This window comes from Sphaerodactylus townsendi, linkage group LG08 (genome assembly GCF_021028975.2).
Source record: "Sphaerodactylus townsendi isolate TG3544 linkage group LG08, MPM_Stown_v2.3, whole genome shotgun sequence".
Taxonomy (NCBI): Eukaryota; Metazoa; Chordata; class Lepidosauria; order Squamata; family Sphaerodactylidae; genus Sphaerodactylus; species Sphaerodactylus townsendi.
The window spans coordinates 88,659,496-88,676,151 of record NC_059432.1 but is presented as its reverse complement, the minus strand read 5'-3'; the positions used below and the strand labels follow the sequence as shown (position 1 = coordinate 88,676,151).

General features: G+C 42.3%; 1 protein-coding gene across 1 annotated transcript in view; it reads left to right on the top strand.

Moving 5' to 3' along the window:
* Positions 1-218: 218 nt before the first annotated feature.
* Positions 219-16,656, top strand: part of DHX36 (DEAH-box helicase 36) — a 28,447-nt gene continuing 12,009 nt past the window's right edge. Inside the window, exons 1-14 of the mRNA XM_048506051.1 lie at positions 219-514; positions 3,189-3,307; positions 4,397-4,613; positions 5,716-5,754; positions 7,061-7,231; positions 7,344-7,423; positions 8,457-8,531; positions 8,702-8,868; positions 9,724-9,805; positions 10,665-10,805; positions 11,220-11,322; positions 13,526-13,613; positions 14,975-15,030; positions 15,410-15,474. Of these exons, the coding sequence (XP_048362008.1) occupies positions 293-514; positions 3,189-3,307; positions 4,397-4,613; positions 5,716-5,754; positions 7,061-7,231; positions 7,344-7,423; positions 8,457-8,531; positions 8,702-8,868; positions 9,724-9,805; positions 10,665-10,805; positions 11,220-11,322; positions 13,526-13,613; positions 14,975-15,030; positions 15,410-15,474 (1,625 nt within the window). The 5' untranslated portion in view covers positions 219-292. The remainder of the gene's footprint in view (positions 515-3,188; positions 3,308-4,396; positions 4,614-5,715; positions 5,755-7,060; positions 7,232-7,343; positions 7,424-8,456; positions 8,532-8,701; positions 8,869-9,723; positions 9,806-10,664; positions 10,806-11,219; positions 11,323-13,525; positions 13,614-14,974; positions 15,031-15,409; positions 15,475-16,656) is intronic.

Genomic DNA, 16,656 nt, shown 5'->3' with positions numbered 1-16,656 from the left:
ACGGCAGGGGGCGCAACGGTCGTCCCTGCGATCCTGCCCCTCCTCCTAAGAAGAGACGCTGGAGGTCCCCGGCCCCGTCCCTTCCCCTCCTGCGAGGGAGGGGGACGGACGAGCGAGAAAGAGCAAACATAGCACTTCCGCCCCAACTCGCCTTTGCGCCTGCACTGCGCACCGGAAATGATCCAATCCGCCCTCGCCGGGTTGGGCGTAGTTTCGGATTTGCTTCCGGCGCTCTTTGTGTTTACCGGCTCCGTCTCTTTCCTTACCGGCGGCGTCCGAAGCGAGTGCCGGGATGAGTTACGAGCACCGTCGGGACTGGAGCCGCGGCGGCGGCGGGCCTCGCTCTTCCCAGTCATCGCCCTCTTCTTCCTTCTCCACAGGCCGTAGTGGCGGCGGGGGAGGAGGAGGAAGAGGCGGCCGTGGGCGGCCTCCTCCTCACCTGAAGGGCCGCGAGATAGGCTTGTGGTACGCGCGGAGGCAGGGCGAGAAGAGCAAAGAGGCCGAGCGGCAGCAGGTGAGGCGGGCCGGAGAACCAGATGTGCCCTCTTGCCACTTCCCTCCGCCTGACAGGCTGGGCCAGCCCGCTGTCTGACCGGGCTCCCCGTCGCTTCCTGTCTAGGAAATATTCCTCCTGCTGCATGGCACGAAAACCGAGTTTCTGACGGTTTGATGGGACACCGCCGTCAACCCTGGTTGAAGTAATAGTGCAATGTATTGTCGAAGGCTTTCGCGGCCGGAATCACTAGGGTGTTGTGGGCTTTCTGGGTTGTATGCCATGTTCCAGTAGCATCTTCTCCATGATGTCAGCCACAGATGCAGGCGAAACGTCAGGAGAGAGTGCTACTAGAATACGGTCATACAACCCAGAAAACCCACAACGCCCTAATACGTGCAATTTTAGTTTGAGCAATGGTACACACAGCCGTAGGTTCATAAGTGTACTTGGCTGATTCACCTGTCCTGATGAAGGCGTACTCCCTTTGGATGGAGTCAGTCTCTCTTTCTTTCTGGTTTGGTTTTATTACCTGACTCTTTGAGGTCAGGTGTGGGCACATGAAGCTACTTCATGTTGCGTCAGGCTATTATCTATTGAATTGCTTTTCTGTCCTGTAAGGAGTCTCAAAGGGGCTTACAACCTCCTTTGCCTTCCTCTCCCCACAACAGGCACCTTGTGTGGTAGGTGTGGCTGAGTGAGAGTTCTGAGAGAATTGTGATTAGCCCAAGGTCACTAAGCAGTCTTCATGTGTGGGAACAAGGAAACAAATCCTGGTTCTGGTGGGTTTTCCGGATTGTGTGGCTGTGGTCTGGTGGATCTTGTTCCTAATGTTTCACCTGCATCTGTGGCTGGCATCTTCAGAGGTGTATCACAGAGGGAAGTCTGTTCCACACTGTGTCCAGAGAGAAGGAAATGTTTGGGGTATATATTGTCCATGTCCCAGGGTGGGGAACCGATCAGTAAGTGTTTGGGTGGAACTTGCTATGCAAAGATGTGGTTGATAGTATTGTATTGCGGGTACAGCCATAGATGCAGGCGAAAAGTTAGGAACAAAATCCACCAGACCACGGCCACACAGCCCGGAAAACCCACCAGAACCAGTTGAATCCGACCGTGAAAGCCTTCAACAATACATTGAAACAAATCCTGTTCACCAGATAAGAATCTGCCACTCCTGTGGAGGAAAGGGGAATCAAACCGGATTCTCTAGATTAGAGTCCATTGCTCTTATCCCACCATGTGGTTCAATAATGGTTTCTTGAACTATCAACTATTCTCAGGTAGAAGCTTTTCAAATCACCAGATTCTTTTAACTGGAGGTCCTGAGGATTGAGTGTTGGTGCTTAAAGCACAATGTTCTACTCTGGAGCCATGCCTCCACACTTCAAATGTGTGATTAGTGAAAACTGACACAACACTCCATCTCAAAGGGTTAGGCTGACAATCACATCCATCTATCATCATCTTGAACAGTAAACCTTTTAATCGATGTTTTCTCACCTTTTCTCAGTGTAAGGTGCAGTTTCAAAATGCCTGCCCAAATGTAGTCTAGCGATGCCTGATGTTGTGGTAAGAACTGTACACCTTTTATCAGAAACACAGCATTTGGCATAGGTATTTCTAGGCTTTCCCGTGTCAAGTTAATTGTGTAGTTACTACATTAATCTAGTTCTTGTGTGATGATTTCAGGAGTTTTGGTGAGCTTTCCCAGTGTGTGTCATGTTACTGCTTGCTCCAGACTTTTTCCTGAGTTTTGTAATTTTTTATATTTAGTTTACGAAAATTATAAGGAACACAGGGTAAAGTTTCCCCTTAAGAACATAAGAACTAGCCTGCTGGATCAGACCAGAGTCCATCTAGTCTAGCATTCTGCTACTCGCAGTGGCCCACCAGGTGCCTCTGGGAGCTCACATGCAGGATGTGAAAGCAATGGCCTGCTGCTGCTGCTCCTGAGCACCTGGTCTGCTAAGGCATTTGCAATCTGAGATCAAGGAGGATCAAGATTGGTAGCCATAGATTGACTTCTCCTCCATAAATCTGTCCAAGCCCTTTTTAAAGCTATCCAGGTTAGTGGCCATCACCACCTCCTGTGGCAGCATATTCCTTCAGTCGTGTCTGACCCTGGGGTACTACTGCGAGCAGTGATTTCATAGGCAAGCCATTTTTTGTGGGGTAGTTTGCCATTGCTTTACCCGGCTATTCTTTGCCCCCTAGCTATGAGCTAGGTACTCATTTACCGACCAAGGAATAGATGGATGGATGGATGGATGGCTGAGTTGACCATGAGCCAGCTGCCAGGATATCTGACCCCCAGGGGACTCGAACTCCTGAGTGGCAGTGCAAGCACTTAACCACCACTCCACGCAGCTCCTTAAGGAACACAAAGAGTCATACAAAACTAATAGAACAATACCAGTTAAGTGGTATTAACTAATAGAACAATACCAGTTAAGCGGTATTAACTAATAGAACAATACCAATTAAGCGGCTTGTGTAGGTAGATCCTCAAGGCTGTTTTGAAGAAGTGCACTTTTCGTCTTTTCCTGAATAATGAGAATGTATGTATGAGAATACTCAGCTTAACTACTTCCACGCTTCATGTTGCACCGATCATTCATATGGCTTGGACCCCTGAGCATGCTGTCCTTTTAACGTTTCCTTGAACAAAATGTGTCTTTCTTCCATCTACTAGAGAGCTGTGGTACGTATGGACGAGCGTAGAGAAGAGAAGATTGTGCAGTTGCTCAACAATGTCCAGAGCAAGAATGAAAAAGAACAAGAAGCTATGTCGTGGTGGTCTGATGAGGAAGAGTGAGTACGGCTTTTTGCCTCAGCTGCAGTTATTCTTAAGCGAACTGGCAGAGAAGAATTTGGGTCTGAAGTAAATTTGCTTTATGCAATGGTGAAAGTTTCTACAGCGTATGGAAAGTTATGAAATGCGTTGTGTCCATGTAGTAGACAGCATCTTACTCTTCTGAAACAGCATACACAAAAATGGAAGTTGGCAAAACAGGCTGATTGGCAAAACAGGAGCAGCAGTGGCGTAGTGGCTAAGAGCAGTGGCTAAGAGCAGGTGCATTCTAATCTGGAGGAACCGGGTTTGATTCCCCACTCTGCTGCTTGAGCTGTGGAGGCTTATCTGGGGAATTCAGATTAGCCTGTGCACTCCCACACACGCCAGCTGGGTGACCTTGGGCTAGTCACAGCTCTGCAGAGCTCTCTCAGCCCCACCCACCTCACAGGGTGTTAGTTTTGAGGGGGGAAGGGCAAGGAGATTGTCAGCCCCTTTGAGTCTCCTACAGAAGAGAAAGGGGGATATAAATCCAAACTCTTCTTCTTCTTCTGATCGGCATGTGTCCAGCGACTAAGATTTATTTGATTGCTGATTTGATTGATAGGGTTTTTAAATTAGAAATGAAGAAGGGGGATCCTGGACATAACTGTAATGAAGTTGAACTGAGCAGTTGCATACTCAGCTTGGTAATTTTCCTCCAGGTAAGCAGCCGAATCCTAAACTGCTGTTTCTGTGTTTTATGCTACCAAAGCAGCATTATTCCAGATGGTGATATGGTGACTGAACTGGTGGTGGTCTCTTTCTGTTCTATCAGGGTCCATCTAATGTAGAGAGAAGGCAAAATGTGCACAGTTGTCATGGTGCTGTCTCTGTAGCTTGTTTCAGTCTAACGGGCAACCTGGGGAAGGGGAGAAGAAAGCACAGGCAAGCAGGGCAGCAATTTGCCACCTAATTATTTGCATGTTCTGTTGACATCAGTTAATCATGAATAGATGTGGCTGGGTAACGAATTGTAACCCAGAATCATAAATATGCAATTCATCTGCAGAACCAAAGGGTATACTTCTAAGAGTTAGCAGATGTGTGATGAATAAAAATGGTTGTAGGTACGCGAAAGAGGTTCCTGCAAAACCAAAGCCAGTTGTGGAGAAACCTGTTGTGGAGAAGGCACCTGAGAAACCAAGGCGTATCTTGGAGAGAACGTTCCTAGATCGAGATTCAGAATATCTCTTAGAAGAAAATAGGCCAGATGTTGGTTTGGATGAGCACCTTAAAGAAGAACTTGAAAAGAAGAAATCTGATTCCAGATATATTGAAATGCAGGTATCTCTTATGTTTTCAGAGCATACGGCTATTTTACTGATTTTTGAACTTGCACAAATATATTAATATTTTTTAATTGTTTAGGAGTTTAAAATAACTATACTATATGGGGGAATCATTAGTAGACAGCATATGTGTTTCTTCATGTGGCATTTTAAACAGAATTATAGTGACTTGTGACTGGGTTCCTCAGTGCAGTGGATAGGCCAGTCATCTGGGTGGCTCACAAGGTCTTTCTGTACCAATCAGCCATTTAGAACGTGTTTGTTCCTACTGCAGTGCAAGGAGGAACTCGCAAGGAAGAAGCACAGGGGTGTACTAAAAGCTACTTCTCAACAAGGGGCTTATAGTGCAGTCCTCGGAGGGGTAGTTGTGACCAGTCGGATGACTATGCTGCCTCCTAAGAGGATTGATGTGCTGCGGCCAGCAAGCAAGAAGCAGTGTAGCCCCTTTCCCCCTGCATGTGGCCTTGGCAGCACAATGGACTATGCCCCTGATTTTGCTGGTGAAAGTGTGCTTGGGCAAATGGGGGTGTTCCTGACCTGAAAGGCTCTGCCCCTGGGAACGCCCTGTTTGGTGCTGACGGGCTCATGTGCAGGAGGTGTACTGGTGCTGCAGTGGCGTCTGGGTGTTGTGCTGTTGTGTGGCTCCCCAGTGTTGGTGTAAGTGCTCCTTATGCCAACACAAGTGGCATTTACACCAGCCCAAATGATATTTATGCCAGTGCAGAGGTCATGCTTCCTCCTCAATGGTTTTGCCCCCTCCTTTGGATGGCACTGTTTGTAGGGGCTAAAGACTCACAGCAATGCTAATTCCTCCCCTACTTTTAAACAGATTTTCCCTTAAAGGAAAAAGAAAGCATTAATTTTTGAGTGATCATATTGGCTCAGAAAATATCAGGTGGTTCTCAGTGTATATACCAGGGTATAGTTATCAGACTTAGCTGCATATGTAGTGTAAAATTATATTAGTTTGCTGCTTAAAGGTCACAGAGTAGTACTAGTAAATGTGGTTCAAGCCATATTAAACTTGGGTATTACCAGATTTTTTATTTGTTCCATCAGATCCTTTAGTTTTACTGACCTTTTATTTTTCTTTGCAGAGATTTCGTGAAAAACTGCCTTCTTATGGGATGAGAAAGGTACATATGTATTATGAAATGATATACTTTAGTCTTTAAGGTGACCAAACCTAAGTTCAAATGAATACTAAGATTTGGAAGGAAACTTCTTAAAGCTGTAGGACAGACTATTAGTATGAAGGTAGGAAAGGAGTAGAATAGCACTGAATTTAGATTTTTTTTATAAAAAACCTATTACCTAGTAATAGATAATATGCTCATCTGCTTATGACATTAACATACCATTTTTGCATCAATTTAACTTAAAGACTACAATGAATTGAAGCTCATGCGTAAATGTCATGATATAAATAAAACTAACCAATCCAACAAGAATATCAGCATTTCTTTCCCCTGCTGAGCTTTCATGTTCTCCATGCAGAGCCAGCAGCCAAAGTGCAGTGTTCTGTTGTTTCCGCAATTGGCTTGTGAGATTTCTGTGTTCATAGAAACATTGCTTGGTAGGGTCTTTACAATGGCTTAGATCAAGGGTGTCAATCATGTGGCCTGGGGGCCAGATCTGACCCCTTGAGAGAGCTTTATCAGACCTGTGAGCCAGCTGAGGTAGCTCCCTGCCCATTCCACAGTGTACCCTTCTATGTCCAGGCACCTACCCCACTCTGCTCCCAGTCTGTCCTAGCAATCCAACCCCCGGGCAATCTGGGCTAGCAAGTCTGCTGTAGGCTCACCAGCTGCCGCAGCCCCCCCCCCCCCCAGTGCTGTTCCTTCCTCAGTGCCAATCTGGGCTGGCGAGCATGCTGGGGGGGTTGCCAGCCAAGGCAGTACCCCGTCCCGGTCTGATCAAGTCACATTTATGTCATATCCAACCCTTGTAACAAGTGAGTTCAATACCCCTATCTTAAATGGCTGTTCCCTCCAGCCCCTTTTTAGTATAGTAGTAGGTGGGAATATCTTGAAGACTCCTTCAGCATTTATGGCATCGTTCTTGTGAGAAGTCACAAGAACTAATCTCTGCATCTAGGTTCTTGACCAGGCACAAATATTGGGCTCTTAAAAGACTTATAGTAGGAAGAAGGTTAGCAAGTCCACTCTTAACTCTATGCAACTACTGCTTTTGTCTTGTGGTCCACTTCTGGAGATGGAGGGTAGAAATGGGCTTAATTAGGCTCTTTCTGGCATAGGTAGTGCTCAAGTATGAACTGGAATGTGAAAATTGGCATCTATCACAGGCAACCCTGAAACAAGTATAGATATCAGTTGAATTGGGGTTTGGGGAGTGGTTGCAGGTATTTTATATTTGCAACTGTGAGAGGATGGATGTATAAAAATATGTCTGCATACTCCCACCTTTTTCTGTCTAAAACAGGAACTTGTGAGCCTTATAAACAGTAGTCAGGTAACTGTTATAAGTGGTGAGACTGGTTGTGGGAAGACAACCCAAGTTACTCAGTTTATTCTGGATGACTATATCGAAAGAGGCAAGGGGTCTTTCTGCAGAATTGTGTGCACTCAGCCGAGGAGGATCAGTGCTATCTCTGTAAGTATCTGTGAGTTTTTCCTCTGAATGTTCATCCTGCAATAAAATGACAACCCTGCTCACAAACAGATATGAAGATCTGAAAGATTTTGTGGTTTTTTTAAACGTTAAGGTAGCAGAGAGAGTTGCAGCAGAGAGGGCCGAAGTGTGCGGTAACGGAAAGAGCACTGGATATCAGATTCGTCTTGAAAGGTACAGATCACTTTTTTACACTTGATCTTATCCAAAAGGCCAAGAAGCGACCACAAATTACTTTTTTAGTAGCTTTCATGCACCAAGGGGAAATTTAAATGAAGGGTGAATTATCTCTGAACAATATTTAGTAACCCCTTTGCTATATGTCATAGATAAGTAGGTCCGTACCTACATCCCCTTTCCAACTCAATAATCTGTTTAGGTCTTTTAAATAGGACAACCCACTGATGTATTGACAGTAAGATATATTTATGTTATCCCTGTATATGTTATACCGTACAGCCTTGAATGTATGATTCTGCAACAAGGTTACATCATTGTGTTGTGCTGATTCTTAGCCAGGGATCTGGTCTGTGTACTGGCACAGCCTTATAATTTTGGTGGGTGTTCTTTTAGGGTGAAAATAGTAATAAAACATGTGACTGTTGCGTGGATTCTTATTGGATGGGGCCATAGGATATAAGCAGCTGTAAAACAACTTAACCAGCCTATTTGTAATGGAGTCATGCTCGCTTGGTCATTATCTTATGTGAGTGGCCGCTCATAAACTGCACAGAACCTCCCTTTCATGCCCCTTTTATAGGTGTTTTTAGTTTCCTTTCATAACATTCTTAAGAACTGAGACTGTATTGCATACTTGTCATGCTTATTCCTGATTTATTTTGATAAAGCTGAAATCTGGTGAAGCTTCACTTACGTAGCACTGAAATCAGCATGTATGCATAAGAAGTGAATAACCAAGATTGCCTCATTGAAATTTACATGGTCAGTTTGCATGAGCAGGGACTTGTAGAACAGAACAGTAAAGAGTTCTGACAAGCATAAAAGGATCACCATCAATCATGTCCTGTTCTGGTAGCTCACCTTAATCTTCATTCTGCACATCCGCCCACAGGTTGCGTGATCCTCAGCAAATGAGTGGTACTGCTGCATTATAACACTTTAAAGTATGCGCCTTCTTTCTGGCTTTTCAGTCATTTTTCAAATGCTGTCAAAAGGAACTGAAGTATTCTTAATGGATCTCTTTCAGCCGGTTACCAAGGAGACAAGGTTCAATTTTGTACTGCACAACTGGAATTGTCTTACAGTGGCTCCAGTCAGACAAGTGAGTGTCTTTGGCTTCAAATGAAGCTAACAAATGCCTTTCTGCAAGGGCTTCTTTTGTGAATTAGCTAGTGATGATGGTTGTATCTGTTATGCTCATTCATTGCCATTTATTTCTCACTCTGTAACAAGCATGGGGGTTGTCAGCTCTGCAATTTGTATTTGTTACAGGCAGCTGTCCAGTGTTAGTCATGTAATCCTTGATGAAATCCATGAGAGAAATCTTCAATCAGATGTTTTAATGACAGTTATTAAAGATCTCCTAAGTGTACGGCTAGACCTCAAAGTAATATTAATGAGTGCAACGCTGAACGCTGAGAAGTTTTCAGAATATTTTGGTATGTAAAACTCCTATTGGTTAATATTTGAGAGCCTTTATTTTGCAATGCATATTATATTTTTAGTATTAATCAAGTAAAAGGAAGTAGATTCATTTCCCATAAATCAATCTAGAGTGTTTTGACAGACACACACACACACACACCCGACTGCACACACATTGAAATGCCAGCACTTGCCCATAGGACCAATATATTATAGTGGAACGATAGCAGAAGACTATAGTAGAACATCTTTGATCTTGCATTCACGGGGAGGATTACAATCCAAACACCACCTCCACATGAATACTACTGCTCAGCCTCTAAAGCAGTGGTTCTCAACCTTCCCAATGCCGCGACCCTTTAATACAGTTCTTCATGTTGTAGTGACCCCCAACCCTAACATTTATCCATTTTACAGATGGTGAACGCTGATGCAGAGAGTCTTAGGCGACTCCTGTGAAAGGGTTGTTCGACCCCCAAAGGGGTCGTGACCCACAGGTTGAGAACCACTGCTCTAAAGGTTCTTGCAACAGGATACAGTCACATCTAAATAGGTCCATATGTGGGATGGTAGCTTGCAGCGATCTTCTGATCAAAGAAAAATTGTGGCGTTTGTGTTAACCTTGTTTTCCTTCCTCTCCCCAAGCTGGTTAAATATGAATGAGTATCTACTTTTACTTCTAAACCAGCTTGGTTTATTTTATAGGGTATGTGAGTGTGTTTTACTGTTGTAGTAAAACATAAAAGCTGCATTCTGGTTATTATGTTCTCCTGTTGCTTTATATTATGTGCTCTTGTACAAGTGCACTGCAACATACTAAAATACAATAAATGGCTTTGATGCCTGTAATTTTTTTTCTTGCTTGACAGATCATTGTCCTATCATCCATATTCCTGGTTTCACCTACCCTGTCGAGGAATACCTTTTAGAAGATGTAATTGAAAAACTACGGTTAGTATGAAATCTGCCCCAATAATGTTTTTGTGATGTACTGATAATCTTTTTTATTTTGTATGTTTGGGTTAACCACTAGTTTTACTAATTTAAGAGGGTATAGCTAACATGAAGGGGAAACTCTGTTAACCAGTTGATTAAATCCCTTCCAGCATTTTTAGTTGAAAATAGCCATAGTCTGTGTGTGGGAAGATTTATTTGGGGCTGTGATTTTGGACAGGTGCTGATTGATACCACTTTGTTTCCCTGATATTTTTCCCATCTAAGTTTTACCCATCCTGCTTAAAGCTGCTATTCTTTCTCACTCAGGGAAAACCCTCTTCTGGCCTGTAGTAGGTAATGGCCTGTGTAAGATCTGGAGCAGTTCCTACAGGCCTTGGAGTAGAACCAGCCAGCCTTAATGGTGCCCCTCCTCCTTCCTCCTCCTCCTGTGGCCCTGGACATTCAGGGGCCACATACCATCTAACGAGACTCGCCATGCCTCCCTTTCCAGGGGAGAGGGAATTTTAAATTTGGAATACCGGGCGCCAACCACATATTAATTATATCTCTGTTCATTGAGACTGTGTAAACTAAATTTCTAGTTTTATCGCTGCTTTTAAATGTTTAACTGTTTTATATTATTATTTTATATGCTGTACACCGCCCAGAGCCCTTTGGGGATGGGGCGGTATAAAAGCCTATTAAAATAAAGTAAATAAAAATGTTTCTTTTTTGTGGAACATGTGGCAGATTCTGGAAAAATGGCAAGTGCAAAATAAGAATAAACGTCACAGGAAGGCCCCAATTGCAAATATCAGACTCTCAATTTATTTCTGGCCTTCCTTGTTACTCACACCTCTATTTGTGTTTGAAGATACATTCCAGAAAATGCTGATCACAGACCCCACTGGAAAAGGAGATTCATGCAAGGACACATAAGCAGGCGAGAAAAGGAGGAAAAAGAAGAACTCTATCGTGAGCAATGGCCTGATTATTTAAAGCAACTGGCAGGAAGGTACTTTCATTGTTCACTTGTCTAGCTTCATTTCCTGTATTCCTGTGTGCATACTAGTCATGCTCTGTGTGCATACTAGTCATGCAAATTTTTGTGATATTTATTAGAATGAAACAGCTACTCAGATATGCATGGTGCTGGAAAAGATTGCGGCAGTGTACGGGAACAGCAGTTTCTTTGTGTTAAAGTATGAGCTTTTTCACTGTGCTTCAAAGATGCATGAGATCCCATCTTGCCTGTTTCGCTCTTGTATTTTATCACTATCGTCTGATAACTTGATTGCAACTTTAAAATAGCTGTGCCAGTATTTTTAATTTTGTTCTTCCCCCACAATTTGAATAAAAACGTGACGTTTAGTAAAATTCAGTTTTGCACAGGATTGAATGATGATTCTGCTCGATGCATGGTTTTTAGATATTCAGAAAGTACAATTGAGGCACTGGGAATGATGGATGACGATAAGGTTGACCTTGACTTGATTGCTGCACTGATCAGATATATTTCTCTTGAGGAAGAGGTGAGTTTGAATTTGGTTTGTAGACCTTGATTTTTAATTCTTTGTTCCTTACGAAGGTGGGTGCCATCCAGCCAAAGTGGGTCACTTTCAGCCATACTTATTTTAGTAGGAGTGATTTAAGCGTGTGCTTAATCTGGCCATTCAGCTTAGTGGTCTTTGGCTGGAGCATGCCTACGGTAATCAGCTGCTGAAAAGCTTCTGTACGGCAGGACTGGTGAAGGAAAATATCTTCCAAAATAGTTCTGTAGTCAGTTATGCTGCTGAGATTTTTCTAGCCCTGACACAAGTAGTTTTCAAAGAGATAGATGAAATAACTGGGGCTATGTCAACATGGCCTTCTCTTGGTAAGATAGGCCGTTTGGTAATTAAAAATGCTAAAACCTGTAAAGTCAACAAAACTTAATAAGCTTAGTGGAAACAATCTTTTGTATGGGGTTTGGGGGGTTTTCCGGGCTGTATGGCCGTGCTCCAGTAGCATTTTCTCCTGATGTTTTGCCTGTGTCTGTGGCTGGCATCTTCAGAGGATGCCAGCCACAGATGCAGGTGAAACTTCTGGAGAAAATGCTACTGGAACACGATCATGCAACCCGGGAACCCCACAACACCCCAGTGATTCTAGCCATGAAAGTCTTCAACAATCTTTTGTACATTCACCCATACACGTGTATGAAACAGCTGAGTGGTTTATTCTAGAAAGTAGTGTTGCATTATCATAAAGGCGCTGAATTCTAGTTTAATGATAGAAGAGATCTGTGGCCTTCACATTACCGTGATTTCGCTACTATCAAAGAAATGGTCAGTTTATCACCAGGACTGCCGAACCATCACAGTTTTACAAACAATGATGTTCTGGCTAGATGACATTAGATATTTAGGAGTGGATTTGTATTAGTTGATACTCCATTGATGCAGAAGCATAAAAAGCCACAAATGTTATTGTGTGCAAAAGTCACAGCAGTGTAGCAAACCTTACAGATGTGTTGTGCCAGAACTTTGCTAACAACTGAGGGGACCCACACAGCCTCTTACAATTTTGGGGAACCAGTTTTGATTTGAACTGTTAACCTTCTCTTCAGTTACAAGATGTTCTTGGGATAGATTCACTTCCGTCTCATGAGTTTTGTGGCAAGCTAAGTAGAACATTGGAGATCACTGAAGCTGGAGTTGTATGGAAAGGACATTTATTTATGTATAGGTTGTTTTTAAAGAGCAGATCAGCAGCAGCACCGTTGTTTAGGGAGTCAAAGGAGAAATCTGGCTGAGGCACATCAATGTAAGCCAGTTATGCCCTCAGAATGTGGTTTGAATTCTCTTTAATGCTTGCAAGTGAAAACAGGCTTTCACTGGCTAGCCACTAGGTTGGATCCTTTCGTCCACACCAGCCTATCCTTTCCCAAGAGTCAAACTAAATGGTACCAGGTCTGCTAATTACCAGAGACAGGCCTCCCTCCCAACATTCCCCCCCCCCCCCCCCCCGTAATTGGATACTGGAGCTGTGCTCCCATAGGCTCAGCTGAGTGGCTGTTTTTCCTTTTAAGGGCAGGACAGACTTCTGTTTGTTGCTGGGTTTTTTTAATGAAAAACATCCATGACCAGGGTACACACTATGGGAAGTGAAATCAATGAAATGGACATTTTTAGTAAACTGTCACCACATTGTTTTTATTTGTTTTTTTAAGCTGTAAACAATAGCACTAGACCATTTTAGTTATTGTACTGGTTTTATGATACAATTATCATGTTGTTAACTGCCCTGGGGGAGCAGGGTCTAAAAATTAAATAAATAAATAACAGAGCCCTTCGGGGGAGGGGCGGTATATAAATTTGATTATAAATAAATAAATAAATTTTCCCCCTGTGGGGGTTTTTTTTTTTGTTTGGCAAACTGTGAAGACAATAAAGGAATTTCTCCTGTTTCTATAAAAAGAATTTTTGTAAATGCCAACATATAAACTTATTTCATTAAATTAAATTTTGATAAATTTATAAATCTCCCTTTCCCGTAGGGGCTCAGGACTGTGAACAACAAAAGATAAAACAATAGAATCAGTTACTCATAAAATACAATAAATAGGGAACAATAACAATAACAGATGGTGACTGAACCCCCCTCCCCTAAACTTAGCAAAATAGCTTGTGTATTTGTGAGTAGGCATTCAAGTTTGTTTGATTTTTCTTTCTGTCAATTCCTGTATCCATGCAGGATGGTGCAATACTAGTATTTTTGCCTGGCTGGGACAACATCAGCACTCTACATGACCTTCTGATGTCTCAAGTTATGTTTAAATCAGGTAAATTTTCTTTCTATGATCATCATTTTGGAAGCTCAGTGTGGTACAGTCTCAGTTGTTTTTGCTTGAGGAGCCATCTTTTCTCTACCATGGCGTCGTGGGTTGGCTTCACGTCTGAAGCTCGTACAGATTTGCTGAATGTGCTTCACGTCTGAAGCTCGTACAGATTTGCTGACCGATAAGATCTTGTTTAAAAATGACTGCTACATTCTTAATTGGAACTGTTTGCTTTCAATAGATCTCAGCAGCAACTAAATCCACACAGCCAAGCCTTTTATACTTCCCTTTTAATGTCCTAGAAGACCATTTCCTCCTCTCCATGGAGTCCTGCTAGTCATTTAGCATGCATGATTTTTTTGTGTCTTTCAAGTGTTGAGATGGTGTTTGGCTGGAACTGTGCCACAGTTGCTCACTAAGAGTGACCTGTATGTGACATTCAGTGATACCATCTGGAATGTTAGTCAGAGTGTCAGCTGGCAAATGCTTACCTGGAGTAAGCTGGCTGTTAAAAAGCATCCAGCATGAGAATTGTCACCTGTAAATGGGCTTCGTATATTGCACAGGAAAGGCTCAGAGTAAGCACATGCCTGCAGGCTTCTGCCTCTGCTCTGTCAATCATGACAGCTAACTCGGTGCTTGAAACTGCATATAGATTTGTCTATCACAAGCACTGTGGAGTTGTGCTGGATATCATAGGTAGTTAATTTTGGTGTCCATCAGATGTACAAAACCAGCTCCTAACTTATTAACCAGATACATAATATCTGCCCTGACCTGGAAAGCTCCGGCTAGCCAGATTCATCAGATTCCAGACACAAAACAGCATCAGCCTTGGTGAGTATTTGGATGGGAAACCACCAAAGAATCCCAGGGTTTCTATGCAGAAGCAGCTAATGGCAAACCCACAAGACTGCCCTAATTTGGCTACGACTTGACAGCCCTTTACATGTACACATAATAGCTGTATGATAGTACAGGGGAACAGATATCTGGTAATTTTGGGGAACAGATAACTGTAATTGGGTGCATCCAAGGTACAGTAAGTAAAGACAGAAGCTACCTATATATTTAAATGTATTAAAAATATTTCAATTGCTTCTAATTATTTTTTAAAAAAAATGTTTTCCCTCTAAGGAATACTTGAGATTAAGTAACTTGTGTACAAAAGTGGATAAGTATTTTTTTCCTTATACGCTATTCAGAGACGATTATGACTGTTTGTGGTTGTGCAAACAATAGTAATTGATAGCTAAAAGGCTTGTCATAGCTGTCTTGTCGAATTATACTTTCTTTTATTCTTCAAGTCTCTAGTTTTCAGTTTTATTTGTTGCTGAATTTTACATAGATGTTTTCATTTTCAGATAGGTTCCTTATCATTCCTTTGCATTCATTAATGCCTACTGTTAATCAGACCCAGGTAAGTGTTACAACTGGCTGTAATAATTTTAGTGCATGTTTGCATATGATTAAAAAAACCCCTTTTGTGTCCTGTATCCTAAATCTTTGGTACAAGCTGTTGACTTGTGAACAATCACAGGAAAGACAGTTGAAAAATTTCCTTTCTTTGAACTTCAGTTCTGCTGCTGTTGACATCCTAAATAGCTTTTATTAATAAACTTAATACAAAGATTTGGATGTCTGGTGATGCTCAGTTGACCTGGGATGAAATTAAATGATGTCTCTGTTTGTATGTTGAGCTGACAACATTCAAATCAGACAAACTGATTTTAAGAAATGACTGCAGTTTCCTAGAACATTAATTCTCTTTTCTTTGTGTATACTTGTTTCCTCTATAGGTTTTTAAAAGGACCCCCTATGGAGTTCGTAAAATTGTAATAGCTACTAATATTGCTGAAACCAGGTAAATTTTTGTTTATGCCTCTAGCAGTAGTTGGAGTTAGCTTGTTGGTGAAATCAGAGTATTGTATGAAGATGTATAAATTTCTAGTATTTTCATGCTTGTTTACAGTGGAAGGAATAATTAAAGGGAAAGGCATTCAGTGAAGATTCTGTCTGATCAGTTAATTTGGAATGGCTATGCAAATATAGCTGTACTCTTCATTAATTTAAGCCTTAACTTGTGGTCTGTAAAAGGAATGTTTAACATTTCCTTTTTTTCCCCTTTGCACTTTGTTCTTAAGGTGAATAAGGAGTTAAATAGTCCAGGCCGTCTTGGGTGGGGGGGAGTTGTTGTCCTCTGCTAGTTTGGCTTTTGACTACTCGTAAGTGGGCAGAAGGGGCCAGATCTGACTGCTGGTGCTTAGGCTTGATATGTATGTGCAAAACTGGTTGCTGTTCATAGCCTTAAATGTTGCTTTGATGGAGTATGTTTTCCTCATTTCATATAAATATTCTTAAGACATAGTATGAGTCTGGAGCTCTAAGCATGACACCCAACTAGAAGCAAACTTTATGGAAAAAACTATAAAACATCAAGCAAAAAGGTAGGCTGTTCAAATTGTAGCTGGAACATTTCCATTGAGCAAACATCAAAAAGCTAAAATTCTAATCAAAAGACAAGCTTACACTAATGCTAGAGAGTGGTTTGGATCCAAGTCCACCTCTCCCCCTTACTAACTTAAGGGACATTCACCAGCAGATTGGAACTTTTGTTCCTGTCTCTGTGAGGAGACTTCCCTGAAATATTGCTCCTGAGAGTCAACAAACCCTCTCAAAAAGAGGAAGGATTGGAGAGAGAGTGGGAAACAGAAAAACAAATCTCATACAATTTTCCCTCTGGTGGAAAAATCATCTTTGAATTAAACTACATGGAGTTTGCTTCTAGTTAAGTATCATGCTTAGAGCTCCAGACTTATACTATGTCTTAAGCATATTTATATGAAATAAGGAAAACATACTCCATCAAAGCAACATTTAAGACTATGAGCAGCAACCAGTTTTGCACATACATATCAAGCCTAAGCACCAGCAGTCAGATCTGGCCCCTTCTGCCCACCTACGAGTAGTCAAAAGCCAAACTAGCAGAGGACAACATCCCCCACCCCGCCAAAGACGGCACAAAAGTTCCATTCTGCTGGTGAAT